At 37.0% G+C, this 26,957-nt stretch overlaps 1 protein-coding gene across 45 annotated transcripts in view; it reads right to left on the reverse strand.

Moving 5' to 3' along the window:
- Positions 1 to 26,957, reverse strand: part of RIMS1 (regulating synaptic membrane exocytosis 1) — a 318,659-nt gene that overhangs the window by 55,285 nt on the left and 236,417 nt on the right. For 32 of the 45 annotated variants that reach the window (XM_080587685.1, XM_080587707.1, XM_080587696.1 and 29 more), the window contains 2 exons: positions 19,029 to 19,141; positions 11,435 to 11,601 (listed from right to left, as the gene is read on the reverse strand). The exons of 10 other annotated variants lie outside the window; for them this stretch is intronic. In XM_080587685.1, the coding sequence (XP_080443811.1) occupies positions 11,435 to 11,601; positions 19,029 to 19,141 (280 nt within the window). Of the gene's footprint in view, positions 1 to 11,434; positions 11,602 to 19,028; positions 19,142 to 21,024; positions 21,106 to 26,957 lie in introns of all 45 variants that reach the window. 3 more of the 45 variants (XM_080587715.1, XM_080587713.1, XM_080587714.1) reach the window with 1 other exon arrangement.

The following is a 26,957-nucleotide window of genomic DNA, read 5'->3' on the forward strand; positions in this document are numbered from 1 at the left end:
ACAAACTAGCTGAGTGAGAAGCCTCAGAACGGCACTTAGTGGCATTCTGCCCAACCTCACAAGTCATGCAAGGCAGGGCTCCTGGGCTCCGTATAGGAAGTTGCTGACATGAAATAGCATGCTGGGATAAATCTGTTGTATATGAATAGCTGGGAATGCATGATGTGATTATACCATGCACTCTAAAAAGGCAGTCAGTCTGCAAAATATAGAGAAATACTTTCAGATACTATGGCAGTGAGCATCTAGAAGCAAGCGTATGTCCAGAATAGGCAGTATTACAGCACTCTGGTGCCAGGGTTGGTGGAAAGATCCCTTCGTTCTCTTCCTACTGTCTAGTTCTACATGAGTTTCATATGCTCTGTTATGGTTTAGGTAACCTGTCCTCAGCTATGTTCTCTAATGAATCTAATATGGGCTTTTATTGTTAATTTTTAACAGTTAAACACATGGAAAGTCTTCAGTCTGTCAGCAGTCCTGGCTACATTATGGATGCTTTGGTGGGCTATCCAGCTACGGGAGAGAGGATGTTTTCCATACTAAAATCAACTAATTAAACTCCCTCGGTAATTAAATACAAAACTAGAAACCACTCAAGTAACTGCACAACAAATGTTGCTTATGACATTTTATAAAAATGAGTCTTTACTTGGCCCTAAACATCTTGTTTACAGGAGAAACCTTGACTACAAAGAAACATTCATACACAGGCAAATTGTCAGGAATGTAATTAGTGTCATAAATATAGCAGTTTTCTTTTGGTATTTATAACAGTCTTGTTTTATACCAAACTAGAATTCCATTATTGTTTTAGTCATGCTGTACAAAAGCTGAAACAGTCCAATATCTTGGTTCTAATACTGACTTTTAACATTGAATACAGTTTGTTTTTATAAATCACAAATAAGTAATTGTTAAAAAAATATTTGGGAAATCAAAGTAGGTCAGTATTGCCATGTGTTCAGTAAGCTTGCTAATACAATACTACAAGAGTCTAATTCCTGAAGCTAACTGGAAAGTGCTTGACAACTCAATGCAAGTGCTTAGTGCAAAGCATAAGTCCAGCCAGACAGAATAAAACTTGCAAACAAGTGTTTAGCATCCTGATTCAGTAAAACACCAGACTTGTGCTTGAATGGCTCTCTTTCCAGCAAATCACATCACAGAACAGGCTATGTAGTTCACTGAATCTCCGTACAATTCACTAACCATAACTTCATTAGTGGTGGGAGCTCTCATTCCTCCTTCACTGAATCTTCTTGCACATGCAGTCTGTATCTAACTAGCCTTCCCTTTCCTGTGTCACTCACTGCTGCTTGATAATATTGTGCCACAGAAAAAGCTTTTAATCATGTCCCCATTTATTCTCCTCTCCCCACACACAGCTGAGCTTGCAGACATAACAACACTTTTCAAAGGCTCAATTCTCTGAAAATTCCAACCCTCAAATACCCTTCTTAGCCCAAACGCCAACACCATATCTCTGGGTCACACACGGAGTATAACACTGGATTTCTTTTGCAAGTTAGTTAAGTAGAAGAGAGGAATCAAATTACAGTGAAGTCTCTCTTAAATTACGTGCATTTTATTTTGGGGGCACAACCAAAAATGACTGAGAGACATGTCTGCAGACAAAGTTTCCAGAGAAGAATGAAGATCAGCAATAGTTTTCTTTCTTGAAGGTGAAGTGGTTTAAGGTAATTATGTCTTATATTTAGATAAAATTCTTCCACCAGACTAAGGTGAAAAAAAACGGGCCATAGGAAAAGAAAGTAATTCAGTAAATCTCATTAGTAGGCAATAGGGAGCACTGTACATTGCCCTCACTAGCAGGAGGCACATTTCAAGAGAGGCCAGCAAAAGAAACAAGTAAATTTTTTCTGGCTTTACAGAATTTGGTTCCACTCAACATATTATTAAGTGAGAAATTACACAGGGTAAAAAACTTTGGCCTCTGGAAGCCATGTATCTAATACTAGAGGACTATAATGTAATATGCTATAGTATAATAAACGGTAGTAGCTACATGTTGAAGTTAGAAAATAGATATTTACTCCCTAGGAAGTTGAGACACTTTGCATATTCACAAATATTACATAGCTTTTCAGTTACAGTTTACTGAACTGTAACTCAAATCCTAAGAGTTAATCTTGTAGGATAAAGTGTGAAGCTTGAAAGTTGATTCTGAACTTCAATAGCTATGAAAATCAGTATTATTTACTTACTCAAATTAGAAGGAAGAATCACTTATTTCTGATCATTGTTTCATTACTTGTACATTAAAGCACAAAACAAATACAGTACTGCACTATAAATACACAAATTACTGTAGTCAGTGCAGTTCAGCTGTAGTATCTTGTGATTCTCTCTTACAAAGGAGGGATAGCATTTTGCACAACTAGCAAAATATCCATTTTTATACAGAACACTCGTAGTGAGAGCTAGAAACATCTCAAATACCCAGTTTGGCCCACTATACCCAAACTCTGATCCTTCACATGCTAAACTACACTACTGGATATTTCATTGCAAATTTATTCAGCTCAATCCTTCCTTATTTATATAAGGTGAACTTGCCCTGAGACAGGTTTGTATAAGGAACAAGGGATCAAATATATGCAAGGTGCAAAAAATTCTGTGACATTCAACACATTTTCAGAGTTCTCAGATACTGAAAATTTAGATTGAGTGTGGCAAAGCAAATAAACCATACAAAGCCAGTATGAAGCTGCCTGTTGTTCCCATTTTCCAGGTGATTTCCTTTTACTAATGAACGTACAGCAGTGTTCTGTTGTTGCCTCTACTAGCTCTGTCTGTAATACCTGTAATAATAATTTAAAGATTTTACATTTCATTTTTTTATCATTTTTTTCTGTATGAGTGAAGAATCTTAAGTATGTTCTGTACACTGTAGCATAAACTCAATATACAGATTTCAATTACTTTTGCAATTAACATGAAATGAATCAGTCTCCATTTCGATACACGCCTCATTTCATCAACTGAAATGCATTAAAAGCCTTTGGTGTATTATGTTTTCCTTGATTGTCATGACACGAAGTTAAACATAGCTGAGCTGGCTATGTGGTGCAGTACTGCTGCATATCAACTGAATTACTGAGTTGACAAGAGGGTGGGGAAAGGACTGAACTACTTGTTGCACAGGTCACATCACAAACATTTATGATGGCAACAAGCAGCATTACTGGGAAAGCTAAGAGTAGGTCAGATGGCTCTTCAAACTCTCTCTACTCCATTCTCCCTCATCACCATAAATTGTGCTAAATTAGTTCCATATACTATGGGGGTGGATGGAAAACAAACAGAGGAGAAAATCTATTTCCAGTCCAGGGAGTGCTATGTAGCTACCTCTCTTTGAGATATCTTCTGCAGATCAACACTGCTGATAGTCCTCAACGAGACAGCAAATCTCCAGTTACTTCATCTGGCTCTACACTACACTAAAGACTTTGAGCATTTTATGTAAGAGAACAGCATAATAAGTAGTGTGAAATGAAACTGAACAAAAAGAAGCATCTACATGTACAAATGTTACTAAATAAGAGGGCAATACAAGCACAGAGAAGATGACTGTCAGCACTCCCTGCTTCCCAATGAACTCCAAGCAGAACATCCCCAGATAGGTCTAGCTAGAAGTGGGGAAGGCAGAGGTCTTACTTGAATCACTGGGGAAAATAGTGTCTTTGGTTTAGAGTTTGAGAGCTTATCATCTGGCATTCTTGAAGTAACTGGCTCCACAGTAACTAAAGGACAAAAAGGTACAACAGCAGAAGTACAAGGGATCCTATCCCGTGCAAGGTGGTCTCCTGTGTTTACATAAGACTTCCACTCCAGAAATTCAAGTTTCCACGATGGTCACAGTAACTAAGATGTTAAACAGTACTACTGCAGTACTGACCCATGGGGTACACCACCAGTGACTTGCCTCCAGCTGGACTTTGCGTCACAGATCACAACCTTCTGAGCATGGCATTCAGTCAGTTTTTAATCTGCCTCACTGTCCACTTACCGAGGCCATACTTTTGTCCATAAGGATGTTTTGGAAGAATGTGCTGAAAGACTTACTAAAGAAAAGACAAGGAACAACCATTGTTCTTTTATCCACCAAGCCAGTCAGTTAATGAAAGAAGGCTGTCCATTTGATCAGATATGACTTTCCCTTCATAAATTCACGCTGACTACTCAAAATTAACCTCTTGGTCTGTACATTTAGAAATGATTTCCAGGATTATTTACTCCATCACCTTCCCAAGGGTTGAGGTTAGGTCAACAGGCCTGGAGTTCCCCAGATCCCTCTTGAAGATGGGAGTGGCAATTTCTTTCTTCCAGTCTTCAAGAACATCCCCTGGTTGCCATGACTTTCCAAAGATTACCAAGTGGCCTTGCAATGGCACTGGTCAGCACCAGCTCATTTATTACTCATGAGTGCACCGTCACGTCCGAAGGATTTGTACATGTTCAGTTTGTTTAAATGTTCCCTGACTTGATCATCTTCTGCTGAGTCCTTGTTCCAGACTTTTCTTGGGCCTTGAAATCTTCAAGGCAAATCTTACCCATGAGACTGAGGTCAAGAGTACTTTGCAATGAGTACTTTGGCCTTTTTTGTGTCCGTTGTTGTCAGACCACCTGCCACATTCGTAGCTGTTCCACATTTTCTGAAGTTTTTCTTTTGCTGCTAATGTACTTGTAGAAGTCCTTCTTGCTGTCCCTCCTGACCCTTGCCAGATTTAACTCCAAGTGGGCTTTAGCTTCTTTAAACCTATCCCTGCATGCTCAGATAGTGCCTCTGTATTCTTTCTGCTTCCACATTTTATATGCTTACTCTGTTTGAATTCCTGCATGTAGGGATGGAACAGTGTTGAGCTTGAAGCATGTGATCACTGAAAATCAACCAGCATTCCTAGACCCCTCTGACACTGTATCACATGGGATTCTTCCAAGAAGAGCCCTGAACAGACCAAGACCAAGCCTTCTGTTCTCCTGAAATCCAGGGTTGTGATAGCAATTTTTGGCTTGCTCCCTTCTCTTACAACTCTGAATTTCACAATCTCACAGTCACTGCAGCCAAGACTGCTCCCAGCCTTGACACCCCCAACCATTTCTTCTTTGTTTGCAGTTATTGGGCCCAGAAGAGTGTCCCCCTCGTCAGCTTCTCGATCACCTGTGTCAATAAGTTGTCACAAATGCATTCTAGAAACCTCTTAGATTGCTTGTGCCCTACCGCGTTGATCATAAAGAAGATCTCTGGATGGTTCGAGTTCCCCAAAAGGACCAGGGCCTATGAACGTGAATCTTCTTTCAGTTGTTGGAAGCCCATTTCAGCTACCACTACTTCTTGATCAAGAAGCCCATAGCAGACACCCACACCATCATCGCATTGGTGAGCCCTCTAACTCCTGACTCATAAGATTCCATCTGGTTCATCACCTATCTCTAGGCAGAACTTCCTGCATCCTTTCTGCTTTCTCACAAAAACAGCAGCCCCCTTTCTCCCTGTTCTGGCCTGTTCTTGCATGGATTGCAGCACTCCAGCAGTGAGCTATATCACTACTCCTCTGATCTTGGTGAGATAATAACCCTGCAGCTGCACAACAGACCTCTAATTCCTCTTGTTCATTCCCCATGTTGCGTGCATGCCACCTGGTTGTGATCTCCCAGAAAAGGTGTGAGAACTTCCCCCACATGCTGTCCTTTCAGAACCTTCTTATTTGTTTGTATACTCTCCTGGTGGGCTTGTTCCTGCCCTGTTTTGTTGATTATATCACACCTGTCAACATCACCCTGCACCCTTTGCTCGCCAACCTAAAAAATGCTTCTTCACTTGATCAAGTGTCATCATTTCCCTCCCTCATCATTCCTGATTCAAAGGTCAAGTGCACAAGTGCTGAAGTTCTAGTGTACTGAAAGAACAACAGCTTTATGGAAGTTTAAACTGGGGATGAACAGGATTGTCACAGAGAGCCTGGTAGTATGAACCAAAAAAGTTTTTTTTTTTTTTCCTATAGCAATGTACTAAGAACATACTTGAATCCCAAGAAATGTATATGAGTTTGTGATACGAGCCATTCAGTGTCATGGCATAATGTGTGAAATAGATTTGGACTGGTTTGAGTTCCAACCTATTATATTTATGCTGTTTCTTTAATAAACTCATTTAAAATATTTTAATTAATCTTAAGCATTTAATTTAACAATGCATGTAAAACTAGATGAAAATATGGCACATACATAGTTATGTTATTATATATCACACATTTATGAAGGCATTAAATATAATTCTTACTAAAGATGTGTTCTTCAAATTTAAAATGAGGAATGACAATGATATTCCTCACGTAGGGACTTTTTGTTTCAAATTCAGGTACACTTAAAATGAGTTATCTAGCCTTCCATAAAATTGGCAGATTTAAGCTAAACATCTTATGGTAGCTGATTTGCTAAATCCTCCAGAATAGAAACCTCCAGCTCACATCCACCATGTGTGACAGTTCCCTACTTGACATCACTGAAAAGTCCATCTTCAAAGGTATCTTTGAATAAACAGGCTCCTAATGCAAAAATAAAAATAAAAATAACGCTATGACATCATTGGGCATAATTTTTACCCATGTGAGCAAATGTCCTTCTTTGTCTGATGGTGCTGATTAGTTGTCATGTATTTAACGTGGATCCTTAATTATCAGTCTTTTGCGTTAAACTATAGCATACACAGGCACAAAGTACTGCTTGACTGTATTTTAAATTCATACAGAACATGCCTAATGAAAGCAAACCTGCATAAAGGAGGACTGGTAACCTGACTTCAGTCATGAAATAAATAGAAAATCCAAATTCTATAGCAAGCCAAATTCACAGGTATGATTCTGATTCAAGTCAAAAGCCACAGCACCTGATATTTGCCTGGACTTTCACTAGAGAACATGATGGTCAACCAGACTTTGTAGGACAGTAACAAGAAAGATGCTTGAAATAATTTCATATCCAGACTAATTTATCCATGCATAGCTGTTTGTTATAGCATCCATCTGAAAATGCTAAACAAATTAGAAATGAAGAAGCTATTTTATATGTTTATATTTAGAACTTGCATTAATCATAATTCTCTCTTGCAATGCATTATCAGTGCTAATCAACAAGATCTCCACACTGAAGATTATCTAATGGTATTTCCATGCATGCTATGTAACAGCTTTCTGACAGGTAATTCAATTACAATTACACTGTAGGAATGAAATTATCCATCTACCTTAAAAGTTTTAGATGCAGTCGTGTCATTGATCAACAGACAGAAAAGATTTGCTTTCGCTCTCCCTATGTTACTGACTTCTTCAGGATTCTCAACTTTTCTAATGTTACTAAACTTGCATTTCCGAGTTTTGATCCAACAATCAGCTGGAGCATTATCTAACTATCCAAATAAGACATACAGTATCTCTGTGTTGTTCGCTTCAATTTGTTTTCCCCTTACTATACAGGCAGTATTTTATTCTACAATTGATGTGCATAATGAAAAATAATGTAATTGGAATATAATGTAACTGGAGTTACTCATTAAAATTAAAAATTGCTGATCAAACATCAACAGTTACATACTTAGAGCTAACGTTCATATACTTTTGAGCCACAAGATAAGGATGTATTGTCATGTTTTAAAATCATTACTGTTTGAATAAAAATAAGTAAATATTTATAAATATAGGATAATATAGAACACTGTCCAAAATGACAGAATTCCAAACCTGCAAAATTGAGAGAGGGAGGGATTCATCAGTTCTTCTAGATTGATGGGGAAAAGGCATTAGTTAGCTATTTGAAGGATCTTTTCCTTCCTTAGGACTTGGGAGGAAAGGTCAGGAAACTGTTCATGCTGTCAGAGCTGGTGGTAGAGTTGGTGGATATAAACTGCACTATGACCTGAAACTTCAGTCAGTCTGACATTTAAGAGTAATCATATTGTACAAAACGACAGCAGAATTATTGCTTTCTTAGTGACAGCCCTAAAGACAGTACCTTGTATTTTCACATGCCTAACAGCTTAATTTATATCCCTTTTCAGAAATGCCATATGAAGGATGATGGGGTTATATCGACTAACAACATTAACTAAAACTACTGCTGTCTCAAAACGAGCTGGTGTATTTCATTCAGAAATTTGACACCACAACTCTAAATATAAATAGTTAACCAATGCTTTTCAGCTCATGTAGGAATGTTAGAGGAGAACAGTTTAACTTCAGGTCACTAATCTGAGAGCTGAAGTACTCTCCGGTCACATTTCTCCATTTAAGGCAGTTACCTCAGCTTGCTGGTGAATAGTTCTAGGATTCATTCTCCTCAACTCAACAGAGAGAGAGATGGAGACACCCTTTCCAAAGGTGCATCAGAGCAGGAATCTTGCTCGTGTATTCTGAATTTAGGTATTTTTCTCCTGAATACAAAAGGCACCTAAGGCTACTAGTTGGATGACTTAGTTTAGTGAGATGGCTAAAACTGGGACACCTTGCTAGAGCTTCTACATACTTACTAGGTTCTTCACAGCTCTCATCTCCAGAAGGTATCTGGAGAAAATAACTAGGTTCATGAAATTGGCAGTTCAAAGAGCTTCTTGACCTTAAACTTAACATTACACTCACACACTTGCCATGGCCACTGGGCTACACTTCCAAATGAAGATGATGGTGGAAATGTGTTTCAGTAAGATGGAAAACAGGCAGTTAAAAAAATGTTCTTTTCCTTGCCCCTCCTGCTCAACTACCCCGTATCCTCATGCTTGATATAAGTTAACATCAAGCTCCTTGGAGGCAAAAATAAAATTTGAACTTCAAATTACTAACAAAACTTGAACTTCAAATTTCTAATTCATTGAATTCATAGAAACATTAATTAAGAAAAAGAATCCATTTCACTTAATTTTAGATGCCTACAAGTAAACAACCTACCTTAACTAGTCATCTAGGGTTCCTATAATAATTAAAGCTAGGAAAGGACAATTCCCCCATCTTTAACATTTATCTGAAGATGAAGAAAACCATCCAAGATGACAGCTGTTTCCTTCGTTTTAATGATAATTCAGAGAAGTTAGATGAATAATTTAATGAATACCTAATCTTAGACGAATTCTATGGTACACATGCAGCTTTTAAGGCTGAGTTGAACAGGATGAATCTCACTATGTAAAACTGTTTAAAATATAATCAACCCATTCCCCAAGTTAACCCTCCCCTTCCATGTAATTAGTAAGTAGTGCCAAGAAGTGATTAAGGACTATATGACAGAAGCTACCAGTACAGACACAGGAGGAGAGGAATCTAAGTTTGCCTCAGATCATCAGAAAAAAGCCTTTTCTTTTCTTCAGCACTCAACTTCCCTTTATTCCGACCTCGCTTGATATAAAATTCCTACCATACATCATTTTTGCACATCTCCAAAGACTTTCACCTTTCCGTTGACACAATATCCGATCATCAAAAGTAACTGTAAACAACTCACATCAAAAATTTTGAACAGCATATGTTAACCTATTGGATAAAATACTTTCCAACATAACATCAAAATGATTTTAAAATTTATTTCTTTGCATTTAATGGTTGAAATAAGCTAACTGCATTAGGCATCTCTCACTTACTTTATGCGTACTTTGGGGGAGCAAAACTACAGCAGGCTTAGATGAAAAATAATTAAAATTATTAGTATCTTATGAATCTATTAATTTCTTCCTGATGTTTCTACTGAATGAGCTGCAATGCATATTACTACCATATATTTTATTCACTATGTAAGTACTACCTGAAGTTAAGAGAAAATTAAAGCAAGTAACTATAAAGTGTTTCATGTCTTATGCATGGATTCTCTGGAGAGTATCAGAAAATGAAACCATCTGAATTCCAACTACATCTCACTTTAGGAGTTTAGAGTGAAGCTGAACTCTCCCAGCTGGAGCTCCCATTGCAAACACTTGGTTTTGTACACCACCTTGGCCTATTCTGTATCCAGTGTGCTCTGCTGCTCGTTAGAATTAAAGAGGCAGAATGAGAAAAAAGGTCTGATCTCAGGTTTCCCCCTTCCCCCCATACCAAAAGGTTACAGGTTCTCCTGGGTTGAGACCCTTCTGATATTTATGATCAGACGTTATGAACCCAGGTAACCTTCCTGATAAAATCTCAACACAGAGGTAGTTATGGGTAAAAATCCTATTTTGGTCAAACTGCCAAAAATACTGTAAAAATATATAGTTGAGGAAATTCAGTATCTAGAAAATATACGTGTTTTGGAAAAATTAAACCCTTTGTAAGAGACAAGTAGTAAAAAGTTAAGCTACAATGAAATGTAGCATTTAAATACATGATCTGAACTTCAAATACAACCAACTTCAAATACATTTACAGTTCCACTAACAGTGTTCTGCTGGATTATGGATTTCACTATTAATACAGATGTATTTCACCCATCTAAAACACATTTTAATACACTTGGGAACTTTCTTTAACAATAAAAGAAGGTGGAGCTAGTTCATACACAGAGCCCACTTTCTGACTTTCCCTAATATCCCTTCCCATTTTGTGAACAGATTAAAAAGCTGAATTTCTTGAATGGTGAGTCTGTCTAGAAATGTTCCAATGTACTTAATGATGCCATCCAGACTTTCATCAGACTGATCTTCTCCATCAGGATAATTTTATTTTTTTATTTTTTTACAGTTCCTAATTCATATCCTGACTTCTAGCACCTACAGTCATATTTTTCAGAGTACAGACATTGGTAGATGTTATCATAGACACAAAGCCAATCCTACAGCCATTATTGCTGGTGGGAGTTTTATCAAGTTAAACGAAGACAGGATCCTGTTTGTACGTTTTTTAAAAAGCCCTAAATGGAGAAGTAGCTTATTATCAAGGATGAAAGAGATTTGATTATTGAAAATATATCTATTTTAAAGCAGAGATATAAAGTTACTATAGAAAAACTTGTTTCAAAGCCAGTAACTCATCATGGATGAAAACAGCAAAACAAAAGTAGGCAGGTATGGAGACAGACACATAGATGGAAAGAAAACCAAAGCTTTTATGAAATCAAATTCTTTATATGACAAAACTACCAACATTTCTGCTGTAATATCTTATTGGTGTATATATTACACTGATTCATAACCAGCAATGAGATAGTGTGTGTTCAAGTCCCACTTGCCACAAATACATCACCTCATGGGAACTTCTGTTTTCTGTTTTAGACACTTAAGTGCAAAAAAGTATCGTCATCTTAGGCTAGCAATGGAAGACAGCTTATATGTACACAGACAACATTTCCCAAGTACTTCTATGGCCGTGATCACTTAATTTCAATAACTTCTAGTTGTATTTTGGCACCTACACAAAACAGGGGATGTGATACAATTGAAGCTGCACTGAGAACTCACCTGATTCTGCCCCGAGGGCGTTCAGATTGCTCTGACATAAAACTTGTGCTGCTGAGGCGTGAGGCACTGCTGGTTCGGGAAATGGCTGACACATCACTGACATCACTATCTGATGATTTGGCAGAGACGTTATCACAACTTCTGTACTGATCTGTTTGTATGTTATACTAGAGATCAAGAAAAGAAAGGGTGAGGAGTCTCATCAAAACACAGTGCATATACCGAGACAACAAATGACCTAAGTATGATAATTCTCTACAGCTGCTTTTGGATCTAACAAAATTTAATGAACTTCAGAGGAATATTTATATTAAACAATGTTTTCATGTCTACTAAAGAAATCAAAAGTGGTATTTATGTAATAAGTCAGATACTTGAAATAAATTACAGCATTGGACTTTAAATAGGCTGCTGGATCTTTAGTACTCTCAAACTATAATAATTAAATATTTATGCAGTGGATACAAGAAGGTGGCACTAGGGGTTGCTTTCAATACTTATCAGAAAAGCAAAAAAATTACTATGTCAAAATATCTCTTTGTATTATGATACTTGAGAACTAGTCGTGAAGAAATCAAACAACAAAAATAATATTTGTTCTCAAGCAGATCAGTTCCCTGATCTGGTCGCACATGTGCACAAGTGTGAGAACTAGCAGAGGACCTGGCAGGAAGAGCATGTGGAGAAGGGTAGAAACTAGTACACTTTCGTCAACAGCAGAAGCTTAGGTTAGTTAAAATCAACTGCAACACCGTATCTATTGCGTAACACTCAAATTACCCACATCACCAGTTAGACATATTTAAAAAAAGAGCTTCAGTCCTAGTAATGTCACACTTACCTAAATTGCCAGGTTCCCAAAACTAAAATTCACTACCATTAGAGAGAAAGGGACCCTCATCTGGGAAGGGACGGAAACAGTGCCATACTTTCCAGGGCATGATATATGAAAACTATGAACATGTGGCAACATAAGGCAGTTTTTGACATGACACTCTAGGGAGTTCATTTTCTGGATCCGTGCTCTGTAAAACTGCAGTAAGTTTTATGTAAAAGTTTACGTGCAACTTATAGACAAAGCTGTGACCACTTGTGAATATCCTCAGCTGAACTAGGCACTGGCTTTCAGGCAGAGCCAGTTGGCAAAAAGCATGACTTAAAAAGCCTGGCAAACACAAGCTCAGGTGAATATACACCTAATACAGATGAATGTATCACCTTCAAGACATGAAACACAGTTTCCTGATTTCCCTGTCCTCTACAAGAGGCATACAATTTTTTTTGACTTATTACTCCCTACCTACCCCTTTCCGGTACATTTTGACAATCAGCTAACTCAGTAACGTCAGATAACCTCCCCTGAGGTTAGCACTATCCTGAGTGCAAACTTTAAGAGAGTGAAAGAAGGGCTGGGAGGATGACAGGGAAAAAAAAAAAAAAGGAAAAAAAAAGGAAAAAGAAAAAACAAAACATGACCTTGTATAGCTTTATCCCCTTCTTTCTTACAGATTCCCTGGTGAAAGAGCACAGGCTACTTGTGAATTTCAGCATCAGCTGAGATAGTTTGTTCTGTTCCTAGATAACTTTTTTTTTGGCAGAAAATTCATATAAATAACTTGTACTGCTGTCACTCAAAGTTTTAATTACTGTGAAAGATTATTTTCTTTTCTTTCAAATAATATGAACGGTCAGGGGAGGGGGGGGGGAGAAACAGATTAACAAAATAAAAGCAATTTTGAAGTTAGCTTTTTTTCCCTTTCAGAGACAGAAGTGCTCTTAAGTCAGTGAACGTTAAAAGAAGAATACTTTATGGTTGAAATACACCTGAACTTGTCATTCAGAGAAGAGTCACAAGCCAAGATCCACTTATTTGATATTTCCATTAGAGAAAAGCCTGCAGGTTTCCAGTTGGGACCAAAAATAAAATAATAATGTCCCACTCATCTAGAGTCCTACTGCTCTTCAGCATAACTGTGTGTATTTGTAATACATTTCTCTGTCATGTTACATTTAAATATTACACAAAAATCATTCTGAAGCTTTAAAGTTAAGTAACTTTTCAGTGCAATCACTTCTCTTTCAACTCTATGTCTTAGGCAGTTAAAGTTTATGTAACATTTCCATTCCAGAGTGCACTATTTATCTCATTTGGAACACTGCTGAAGTTTGCAGCTGGCTTCAAATTCCCATACTATCTGCACTGTTTGTCTGCTTCTGTATTACAAAGACAGATTTTTTTTTCAGTGTAACTGTCTGAAATATAAACATTTGAAATGTAGTTCTTCCATTCACTTTACCACCTATGGAGTCGCTGCTTCTGCATAAGCAATAGGTGAAAAAAGGGGTATGATGAACTGCAGACGTGTTGACACCAGTGAAAAGAGCACAGACAAATAAAAAGTGTACTTCGTGGATACTTATAAAAAAGACGGAGAGTGACTTTTTGCTCAGTCAGATGACAGGACAAGGGGGAATGGTTTTAAACTAAAAGAAGGGATATTTAGATTAGATGTTAGGAGGAAATTCTTCACTCGGAGGATGGTGAGGCACTGGCACAGGTTGCCCAGAGAGGTTGTGGTGCCCCATCCCTGGAGGTGTTCAAGACCAGATTGCCCAGGGCCTCATCCAACCCGATCTGGTGGGAGGTGTCCCTGCTCACAGCAGGGGGGTTGGAAGTAGGTGATCTTTAAGGTCCCTTCCAACCCAAACCATTCTGTGATTCCATTCTATGATGGAATCACAGTTTTCACGGTTCCTTAGTGACTAACAGCATTAGCAATTTTACTGATTATAAGGCATTAGAGAAGTAAGTTAATAATCCATTATATTATTTTCCATATTATTAAGATTTTATATTTCTAGATCTTTCACCTCAACCTGTGGTGAATGGAATAGTTCAGAGCTTTGAAACTGAAGAAGTGCCCTCTCCTTTACAGAAAAAGCCTCAGGTGACTAAACTCTGAAAATACATGCCTCATTATGTGCTTTGAATAATAGAATTAAATAAGAAAATGAAATGGGGATTAAAATGAGGAAATTAAAATGAGGAAAGAAATACAGACCAGAACCATTAAGGGCTAGGTTCACTGAGGGACTTACTCAAGTCTTGAGATCATAGCTGCCTTTGAGTCACCTTACTCTAACAAGGAATTTTGTCAGGAAACACTGAATTATGGCACAAAGCACCTTGAGTTTTATGACTATTGGCACAGGGTTCCTCCAAACGCTGCTGGGATTCAGTGCCTGGCACCTTGGCCCTGTTTGTGACTCCTACCAGCACCTGTACAGCAAAAATGAGCAAGTCATCCAATGGAAAAGTTGTGGTGAAGCCCAGGAGTCAAATGAATGGATCTTACTGAATTTTGTGAAACCGTATCCATCTTGGAGTGACTGTAGTGTCAATATGATACACAGTAAATATTTTTCACTTGAATGTTGATGAAGGGAGATCAAAAGAAGATACCTATAACATCAACCTCCAAGAGGATTCCTTTCTATGCATAGCTCTAGGTGCCTTGCCCAGCATCATATAAACTTTGGTAGTCAGTATCCTATCATCCTGTCTCCTATACAGCCTACCCTTGTAGACTTTAACTATCAAGTTAAATCCAGAGTGCTAGTAACCTAATGCCATGACTACACTTCCTTTTTATGCTAAATGCTTTCCAGTCAATCACATATAGAGTTAACTGAGTTGGTAGTGCATCTAAATATAGAATGCTGTCCTTTTAAGTAGGCACTACAGTGCTTTGATCAGTGACTCTCTTGAATAAACAGATCTTCTTAAAAAAAAAATAAAAAATGTGTTGCACATTCTCTGGAAAGCTGGAACAGCTGTAGCATGGTATTTGTGTTCTGTGTGTGGCATTTGTAATGAAAACTTACTGACTTTTTAATTAAGAGCATAATTAAGATATTCTGTCATTTACATCTGTGCAAATGCAGAATTATGCCACCAAAGTGTTTTGATTCTCCCAAACACTTAAACAGCAAATATATATAACAGTGATAGTAGCCACTACACCCTTACCAATCAATATACAAGGAAGGAAGGAAAACGGATATTTAAAGTCCTTCTTTAAACCCTTTTGCCAAATCCAGAGTTGTTTGTTTGTTTGTTTTTCCACTTGGCTTTTTAGGGTGTAAGAGTTTTAGATGAATTATGGAGTTCTTTCACTGAAACTGAAGGAAATAAGGATGTGAGGTTTTTGAGGATCTTAAAACAATTAGAGTACAAGAAACATCAAGACCTATACACATACACTGCACAGCAGTTAACTTTTTCAAAATCCATTAACAGATGTTTAAAACCCGAATGTTTGAAAATGTTTACTCACTAACTGCACCATGTATGCTTGAAAAACTAGTCCTAGTCCTAGTCTCCTACTGAGACTACAAATATTAAGAAACTGAATGGGATAAATTACAAAAATGGAAGAAATGAACCAGATAGATTGGAAATTGTGAAGGCCATGGGGAAACCTCTTGGGAAAAAATATTTTTTTTTCAGTACAAGAGGAAACAAATTTAAATTTAAGAAATTAATTTTTTACACATGTAATTCACTATTGCAAGGAAGATCCAGACCTTACAGATGAAAAAATTTTGAAAGGTTTGAAGAAGTTTGGGTGTAATATACCATGCATATATGCAAATGCTAAAATAGAGGAAGGATTGAATCCATGTGAGCCAATTGCTCTGAAAAGCTGAAGAGAATATATTCTCAGTGTACAACAGTGTAATTTCTCTAAGATATATAAATATATATTTTCTGAAGAAATAGGCAAAGGGAGGAAAAAAGGGAGGAAAGAAAGGGAGGAAAGAAAGAAGTATTTATTTTAAAGAGGAACAAATTCTGCTTTATTTAACAGCTACTTAATATTTCTTTCTCACTATTCTAAAATGTCTGTTAGACCACTGAACAATTTTTCTTCTTAAATTAAAGTAAGTCTTGCTCCTGCAAAGACTTTTCACCGATTTTGGCACCAGAAATTAGATATAGCCTTAAGTGCTTTCACTCATTAGCTTTACTGCATCACCTGCCATGACTTAACCACATTTTCATTAGAACTGTCTCATCTTCATCTCTCTGGTCTATTTTTCTTGATTCCTTCAACATCTTCTGAGGATAAAGAAAGATAGCAGCACTAGGCTTGCTTTAACAACATATTCATCAAAGTGACTACTATCACCATAGCAATATGAAGCAAACAGCTACATCACTGAATATAGTACAGAGTGTTAGAATGTGCTAATATAATTTGTTCTCAGCAGTTAACAATTTATTATAGATTGGCTCATCGTACTACAAAAGATGATGTAGAAAATACATAAGAAGTTAAAGATTTTTGTATTTAAAGTCCAAAAAAAGTAACTCATTCTCTTTAATACTTTTTTAGCATGGAAAGGAGCACATATCTGTCAGAACACAACGTACCACCAAAATACTTTTCTTATAACAGTGGACAGAGAATTTGCTTCCTCAAAGTTTTAGTCATAGATTTAAAAATATATATATTTCAGAGTTCTTTCCATCTAGTACCCATCATGCTGAAATTTCAATTTTGATTTCATTTCCACATACATTTAAAAACTAAAAGTTAATAACAGAAACTGCTAGACGCAGAAAGACAAGTGAAATTGGTAAAATTGCAGTTTGATGTTTTCCAACCATTTAACCAAACATCAGATTTACATTAGTCTTAGTCAGAGAAGTATATTGAGGAACAAAAACAATATTTATGATGAGCATAAATAGTATTTACGATAAATACTAAAAAGAGTCAGGATTTTAAAAATATTTTTTTTCTCATAGTGGAAAAATATGAAATTTGAACCAATCCGTAAGCACAAAAAAATGCAAATCAGAAATCTGGCCTTTTATTTAGGAAATACCCTTATTACTATGCAAACTCTGGCTTCTGACCAGTATCACAGAATGGTCAAGGTTGAAGGGACTTCTGGAAGTCATCTGGTCCAACCCCCCTAGCTCAAGCAGGGCCACCTAGAGAAGGCTGCCCATCCCAATTTTTTGTGTGGAATTAATACCTGGTAATTTGGTAATTGAGGACTTACAGCCTATTTCTCTTCCCTTTGAGAACTGTTCTATTTATTTAAGTTGTATGTTCACAGTGAGGTGGTCTCAAAGAAAGAAACATCCTCATTAAAATTGTCTCCATATTTAACTGTAACAAGACCTTCAACAATTTTTTCAAATCTGTTAGATGGTACAAGGTAGATGCCTAACTGCCTACCACCCATTCCTAAGTGAATTTCTGATTTTTCTGTACTGCTGAGTACCTTGCATTACCCATTATTTCAACTTGGGCCTCCAGGAGCATCAAGTCTGTGAAACAAAGAGAAGTGGTACTGAAGGGGAAAGGACAAAAAGCCTGGTTCTGCACTACTAATAAATGCCAGGAGCATCCTGATGTCCTCAGCTGTTGAGTGACAGACAGTTTGATGTTTTCTGTGTGGCACTGGTTCACAAATGGAAAGATCATCTCTTTTAAAATGTAATACAAGTAATGTAATACAAGTTTTTAGCTCTTACTGATATGAAGAGCTTCATGGAAATGTGTCTCTTTAGGCACAAAAGTCTAAATTTATAAAAGCTGTAATTTTCTTCCAACTGCTACTATTCTGAGACCTTATTTTTAATTCATAGTTGAACATGTCCTTGAAGTTTTTGCATTCGAACTTTTACATTCACAGTGCCATCCCGTGGTGGCTCGTTGTAAACACCCCACGATGTTGTAGGCCTCCACGGCAGCGGGAGAAGAGCACTGCAGGAACGCTTCCCTCACAACCACCTGACGGCTGGTTTTGGTTTTGCTCATAGACTACATAAAAGCAGTGCTGCAACTCTAAAAAGGAAACAAAATCTAAGCAAACATTGCCCATGCACATTACTCCTGCAGATGTTCCCCCTTTCTTAGGCTTCACAGAGCAAAATGAGATTAGCCTGTCACAGCTCCGGCCCCCCACAGCTTGACTTGTGAGAGACAGCACAGATCTCTGAGATCTTTAGCAGATTGCTTAGAGGTTTACATGGTTTTAAACCTACAAGGCTGGGGGATATCATTTCAGCATTATCAAGAAAAAAATATATGTTATCTCTTCATTCATGTAATTTCATATCCACAACTATCAAAGGAAGTGCTTACATTATTATTAGAAAACAAGATCAATGTAACCGGGACATATTTCCAGAAAGGAAATACTTTATCTATGACATTATTAAGATGCAAAAATATTACATTACAATGTCATATGGCCTTTTTCAGCCTCCATGGATTTGCAGGCCTGAGGTTTCCAAACCTCAAGGTGACATAGCTTTGTTTAACAGGATCTTTCTTCCTTGAACTGTTTTTCATGTGTTCTGCTTTTCACATATTCATTTTAGGTGACATCAAAGACTAAGTCTAAAGCACGTCAAATGGGGGTGAAAATGATGTTACAAAGCTATTATGTGAAGACACCTCTGTCAGGCTTTATAACACAATGTTCTTGAGGGTGATATAATATTTTAAATAAACATGTTTATGCCTTCAATTTTCAAGTCAAAGTATCATTTGAATACTGCTAACTTTACCTTGGTATATTGCTCACGCTCATGTTCTTGACTAGAACCAGACCCTGATGTCTGATTATAACGGTGCACTTTCATTTTCATCTGTCTCGTTCGCTCCTCCACTACTAAGCTTGCTGCAAAAACACATAATGAAAATCAATTAAAAAGAGAGAAAAAACTTTTGGAAAAAAAAAATTGGTTTAGCAACAATTTTAACTTATTTCCATCTCAACAAAACAAAGAAATGTACAAACATGTAGAGCAAGCAGGGTGTAAACACATCACAAAGGAACACTAATGTCAAGAAATCAACCACTTCCATTGCCAGGAGTTTCTACCTGAAAATGGGCAGACATCCCAGTTTTCTATACATTATCAAGGTGGTGCAACAGTTACGGAAAGACTGAAAGAATTTAGGTGGTAGGCTGAATTATAAACCTGTTAATCATTCTAGATGCAGAGGGCATAAATCTATGACCACCTAACCATGTATATACTTAACTGTAGAAAATAACTACAGTAGCATTCTGAGAGTTAATGCATTAAACAGGTATTAAAATTTACTTTGAAAGTAATTAAGTCCTATTACTGTATTAAAACATAACTGCTCACCGTACCTAAACATTATTTTAAGAGATAATCTCTCCATTCAACCTGTCACAGTAAAAATACAGTAAATTTTCTAGTTCTTTTTTTTTAACAAAAAGTCCTTTAAAAATGCTACTTTATTCTCTAATGCTTATTTCTATTTCAAAGAAATTGTATTGTATCTTCTTGTATTTTAAATTCCCCTGTGATAATGTTTCTTTTAAAAATTAATCTTAAACCTTCAAGAAGTTTTGATGTTATAAACAGCATCTTCTTCAATTTGAAGAAGTTATAACAATTAACATTGGCTGTGCTTGCCACAGGAAGATGCCTTTGCACTAAAGGAAAGATTGGTGTGAAAGCACTTGGGCTAAAGCTTCCTTAAAGTAAGTTAACCTTTGTGGTAGTGCATAATTTTCAGAGGGAACAGCATATTCTGCCATTCTTAAACTTGGTGGCACTACAAATGCAAAGGAATACCAATAAAACCAAAACCTTGAAAACTGGCATTTCATAACAGTTCTAGAACTAGACACAAATATTCACCAGTCACTATTCTAATTTACTGGAGCACTCAGTATGTTCATAGGTTTTCACATAGGTTTTTATAACATCCGAGAAGAACGACTTCTTTTAGCTGGAATTTTTTGTGTGGTCATAAATTCAAAATGGGTGTTTTATTTGGGAAAACTCCTGCAAAATCTTTTTTCTGCTTTTAGGTCAATCATGGACCTACATGATTCTCTCCAAAGATTAGTTTTAAAAGTCAAGATTTTTGTAAACAGCCCCTCCCAGACCAGTGACAGGAGACAGACACCAATTTAAAAGCTGCATGGAACTGATTTTCAATCACAAAACACAAAATTTTAACTTAGGGGAAAACAGGCACGCTATCATGATGTTTACAGATCTGGATTATGAATCAAGAGGTACCAAAGTTACCCTATGTGGGTTTTATGCTGCTAGTTGTGTGATTCTTTACACATCTACTTATTATTTTGTGCTTTGCAAGCACAAATACACACAAAAAGAAAGCGGTGTCCTCAGTGTCGGATATTTTAAACTGTGTGCTCTTGCACAAACCACAATTGTGCACGCACATACCACCCATAATGTGTTTGTGGAAATCATGGATTATCTGTGCACTGGTTGGATATGAAAAAATATACAAAGATATCACGCTGTGAAAAATATGTTGTTTTCATGTCCTCCTTCCACGTTTCATATTTAAAAATAGGAAAATTAAGTACAGCAAATTTCATTCAAGTTCTGCTACAGCTACAAATTTAAGGCAAGAGATAAAATTATCACCATAATCTTCAACCTCCCACACTGCAGAGGGTCCAATCTAGGAAATTCTGCACATGCAGAATGTCACACTGGGCCCAGTGATTATTCCAGATGACTAATTATGTTGGTAAATGTGTACCTTAATTGCAATGAGTCCAGTTCCACCATCAGATATGCAGGCACAGCTCCAATTACTTCAATGGAAGTTGCATGGAGGTATCTGAAGGCAAAATTGAGCACTTTAGGTGAAATTTTTAAAGATGGCCTCTTATTTTATGGACAGATATGAAAGGATTAAGATACGTCAATTAGTGACTGAAGTCAAAAACTCAGATATCTTAATCCTATCATACATGCATGAAAGAGACTGAGGATATAAAAATCAGAGGGAATATTGAGACCCCTTTAAAAATTTAGCCCTATAGGTGTATTGTGCACAGGTTACTCTAAAAATAACCCTTTCACTGCGTGACTGTTAGGTGCTTCACCCTGTTAACTGTATATTATACTAAAAAATTTATACGGAAAAGTGTTAATCTGTATTATTTACGATACCTGAAAAAGAATATTCTATTATCTAAAGAGACCCTAGTCCAGTGAGTATGCACAAAAACTACTACAGTCAAGATTGAGTAAACTGTCAACCTTGACTTAGTAATTCTTGATTTTACTTGTGTTTAAATCCTTAACCACACACGTATGTTTTCCATTACTGGATATCATTATATAAAGTAACATGAGAACAATTGATGAGGACTGTAAAATTAATCTAAATATTCTAAGAGAGAAATTTAGTTTTGTGCATGGAGCAAAATGTGCCATTAGCAAAAAATATTCAGACTTACTTCTAAGCAAGCAATTGGGTGAAATGAAAGTCTGCTCTAGAAAATACAACTATGTTCTTTCCAGCTTTGCTCACCATGCACATCTGAGCGTACGCTATACCTAGTTCTGATGGAAAATTTTGTCTGCCTGAAAAGTAGACTGGTCTACTCTTTACATGCTAATTACAAGAAGCAGAAAAAAAAAATCTAACACAGTAGCAAAACCACATGAGCAGAAGCTGTAACAACCATAAGTGACATCACCATACAATCACAGTACTTTCTTGGAACACAGCTGGTTACCACAGGTAATGAAAATTTGACATAAAACAATACTACAAGAACTTAACCTGTCTCTGAAAAAAATACGGATCTGTTTTCTTTTAGAACATCAGTATTTACAGAATGCTTTTCCTGGAACTCTTGAGAGGTAGGACTACACCGTAAGTACATATTGAAGCACTGTAATCCCCAAACCTCTAAATTTTGCTGTGGCCATATAATTCTAAATATGAAGATTTACCACAAGCATCTCCAATTAGTGGTACAGCTACCACCAATGTCAGTTGTGTCAACACATCACTGGTTTTGGTGTCAGAAGTCACTTTGAAGAGCTATCACCCTTGTTGCTTTAAGAGCTGTTGATTCAGATCTGAGATCAATCAGTAAAAGAAGTACTGAAAACAGAAAGATCATGAAGTGGACTGCTTAAATAAGTGGTGGAAGTTTAGAACCAAGGAGTTTAAGGGGTTTTCTTATGTACGCCTTGTGAAGCTTGTACAACAATAATGTACATAAACAATCAAGCCATGCAGGAGAGAAAAGACAGACATACAAATGGAATCAAAATAGTATTCTTCAACCCCATTAATATATTTAGAAACCATTCTGATTCCTGTAATGCCAAGAGTACTGGGTCTGGCTGGGATGGAGGTAATTTTCTTAACAGCAGCCCATACAGTGCTGTGTTTCACATCTGTGTCACTCCAATGTTTTAGATATTATTGTGCAGTGCTTTCACAGCATCAAAGGCTTCTCTGTTTCTCATCCTGTCCCCCAGCAACTAGGCTGGGGGTGGGAAGCGACCAGGGGGAGACACAACAAGGACTGCTGACCCCAACTCACCAAAGGAGGTTAAATGACCATGCCATTTAACGCCATGGTCAGCAATAATACTGTCTTTCCAAGGTAGCCATTCCATGGAGATGAGCTGGGCATTAGTCTGCTGGTGGGAGGTGGTGAGCAATTGCTTTTGCATCATTTGGCAGTTTGCTTTTTTTCCTTTTTTTATTTTTTTTTTTAATTTTTTTTTCCTTTCACTTATTAAACTGTCTATAACTCAGCCCACAAGTTTTTACACACTTTTGTTCTTCCAGTTCTCTCACAGCAATTCCATCCAGCTGTGGAGGAGGCTGGGAGCAAACAGACTGTGGGTGCTTACTTGCTGGCTGGGGTCAACCCAGCAAGCTACCAAGAATTAACTGCCCAGTGTAGTTCTGAATGGTTTTCCATCAAACAGACATAAGTTCCCATAGTTATCACTTAGTTTATTATTCAACTCGCTAAGTCCCGTCTGCCTTCCACTGTAAATGGGATTCAGAGCAAAAAGATATGATCTCACAAAGATTAAGACCATCTCCTATCCTAGAGGCCTACCAGCTCTACCTGGGTCTTTTCCTCAGATGTCATTCAAGAAACATCGTTTTGAAGACTGTGCACCCTGTACTTCATGTATTCATTGTACATGTACAATTCATGTACACCTGTAATTCATGACACATCTTGAAGGATTCTGTTATATGCTGCAAGTACAACTAACATCTAGATTTCTAATCTTTGCTGAGGCGATAATGGCATGAAAAAAAGAACAATTTAACGTGAGTACCTAATGGAAGAGGGCTTTTTTGTTTGTTTGTTTGTCTTTACTTATAATCTCACAAAAATTCTGCATGTATTTCTTGTGATAATAGAAGTTTTGATTAACATTAAAGGCAGTTCTTGGTACATGATTCCATCATAGGGAAAGAAATTCTCTCTTTTTACTAAAAGCATAAAAAATACATGCTGTATTTTGATTGTCTAAAATATGCAAATCCATACTATGTTACTAACAGGAGATAAAAAATAAACAACTACAGTTCTTATTTTCAGCCTGCAAACTACCCTCCAAGAAAATAAATTTATGTATTCATTTTAAAGGAGATGGCCATTTCTTAATTTTTCCAAGAGATTATCTGTTTACTAAGAATTTATATCATAGAATGGCTTGGGTTGGAAGGGACCTTAAAGATCACCTACTTCCAACCCCCTTGCCATGGGCAGGGACACCTCCCGCTTGCTCAAAGCCCCATCCAACCTGGCCTTGAACACTTCCAGGGAAGGGGCATCCACAGCGTGTCTGGGCAACCTGTGCCAGTGCCTCATGAACCTCAGAATAAAAACTTTCTTTCTTATATCTAATGGAAATCTACCCTCTTTCTAAATCTATATCTACCTTTTATTTTAAAACTATTTAGTTTAAAACCAGTTTACTTTTAAACCATTACTCCTTGTCCTATCAATGAAGTTCCTGATAAAGAGTTCCTATCCAATATACTACATACTCCTTTTAATATGTCAGCACTACGGTAAGGTTTATAGAATTACATCTGATAGCATCAAGTAGTTGACATCCCTCATCTCTATCTATGTCCTCAGTGAACTAGTATATATTTCAACCCCTATCTGGTGTTCAACCGATGATAGGTTACACTTAGCTAGAATACTAACCATTCAGAATATATGCTACCTTATGTAATATATGTACAGAATAGCAGAACCATAAGCAATATACTATACTAAAAATATGTGTTATGGCAGATAAAAAAAGTTTATTAGTTTTTTTCTCTTTTTTTTTTTTAGAAATATTACACCAAATTAGTAGATAGACAGAATGCCACATATGGCATATTTCTGCCATCCAAAGAATGTGAATTTAACAATGCACAAAATCTGACTTTAAAATAACTTCAACCTGCATTGGTATCAAAACCAGACTAAGACCAGTTTTATGAAAGTCAGTGAGCACTACCAAAGCTGCACTAGCAGTAGTGAGAAGTGCAAAAGAAACTCATCTTGAGTTTTTTAAATCCCCTCTTTAAGGTTTGAAAGAAGGACTAAGCTATATATTATGTGCATAATTTCTTAAATGGCATAATGCCATTTAGTGCCCATCTACTAAACTGATCACTTAATGTATGAAACATGGGTTCATTTAAATAAGGACTGTACCCTAGGCAGCAATACTGAACTAGCATGGAGCTTGTCTTTTATAGCTCTCTAGTTTTTAATTTGCAAGTTTACACATTTAGATATCCACCTCTTTCACATTACAATGATCATCAAAGACAGCCTAATTCTGCAGAATTTGAAAAACTTTGAGTCTTGACAATAAATAATATTTCAAAAGAACTCGTTCATACATTTGAAAAAAGGGATTATGATTATTTTAGCACTGGAACTACTTCCTGTGTAGCCGTGTGACCATCTTGGATTCTTGACCATCACCAGATTCTAAGGAAAATCATCTTCCACCCAACACTGAACTACTGCCTGTGCTACACATGCATCTCCAGCAAAATGTCACAATTTTGGAAGTGGAGACCAGCTGCTTTGCAGCAAGTAATAATGCAAGAGAGAAGGCAAGGTAACATGAAGATAAACTTTCTCACTTCTTTATGGTTACAAAAAGAACAGCAAATTCCTAAATGTCTTAAAGAGAAAGGGAATTTTAGGACATTGAAAAGAAAACATGGGGACTGGGAGATACTCAACTTAAGGTCAATAGATTCAGATATTTTAGGAAGACTGTAATTCCAAGCATACTGTAGTTGAAGAAGATTAAGGGAGAAGTAATGAGAATTTTATAAAGTCCAGAAAACAGTCTTGCAGAAAGAGATTTAGGAAATGACTAAAAAGAAAGCAGATATGTGACTTGATGGGGGCTGTAATTATTTACGCATGGGAAGATTTCTAAGAGTAGAAGGCTCTTCAGTTGAACAGACACAGGTTCAATAATGTCCAGTAGTTAGGAAGAAGTTAAAGTCAAATAAGTAATATGACATGTTTAAAAAACCAAGTGGCTAAGCATAGGAACAAACTTTCATTGCTTGCAGTGATTAAGTGAAAATACCTTTCTAAAAGGTCATTCTTGCTAAAACCCAAATATGGGTTTAATGCCAGAACCACAGGTGACATTACCTGATCTGTGATTAAAGCTGATAACCACATTGGTCTTTTTAGAACTACAGAAAACCTACGGGTATCTTAGCATTGGCTATACTAGTTCATGTAATGGTAACAGCTGCAACAAACACAGAATCCTCCAAGTCACAGAATCACAGAATGGTTTGGGTTGGAAGGGACCTTAAAGACCATCTAGTTCCAACCCCCCTGCCCTTCCACAAGACCAGGTTGCTCAAAGCCCCATCCAGCCTGGCCTTGAACACTTCCAGGGATGATGCATCCACCTGCACTATTAATTGTTGGAGTAAGCTAAAAAATAAGAAGAAATTGGCATCAGTAGTTAAGATGTCTGTAACCCTTAACAGCTTTCTTTATGAAGCAAACTAAGTGAAACAGTCTAAAAGTCTTACATATTTGCTTATACAAATGCAGCTACTGAAAAGTAAGTTGAAATGAAAATTTATTTCATAAAAACTATTTTGTGGTAGCTTTCTAAGAGCACTGTTAACTCCCATCATATCTCTAAATGACCAGGAATTTTTTAAAAAATGGATTTCACTAGCTCTTTCAAGAAGCTGAGGTTCAGGACATCTGAGGTTCAGGACATCCAAAAGCACTACAACAAATACTGGATTGCTGGCAGCAACCAGAGGAATATATTGCTTATTGCCAGGACTACTAAGGTACAGATCTGCCAATTAGCAACGGAGATTGCTACTCTGCCCCCATGTGGTTTTCTCCCCATTTGTGTACAAGGAAACATCACATTTTGGCAGGGCAACAGGGAACTGCACTTACCCCAGAAGCCAACAGAGATCCAACATGTTCTCTCTCAGTCTACATATTCTTCACACTAAGATGAAAAGTTGAACAGTGACAAAGAGCTACAATGCAGTGCAGAGGCCTGTATGCCTTTCCACACTGAAAAGTCAGGAGTGCTGCCCTCCCTGTGCTGCTTAGACGTTCTGTGTTTGGAAACTGGGGAAAAAGAAGCAGTATCTGGACTGAGACAGTGAAAGGTAAA

The sequence above is a fragment of the Anser brachyrhynchus genome (genome assembly GCF_964034855.1).
Source record: "Anser brachyrhynchus genome assembly, chromosome: 3".
In the NCBI taxonomy this organism is placed as follows: domain Eukaryota; kingdom Metazoa; phylum Chordata; class Aves; order Anseriformes; family Anatidae; genus Anser; species Anser brachyrhynchus.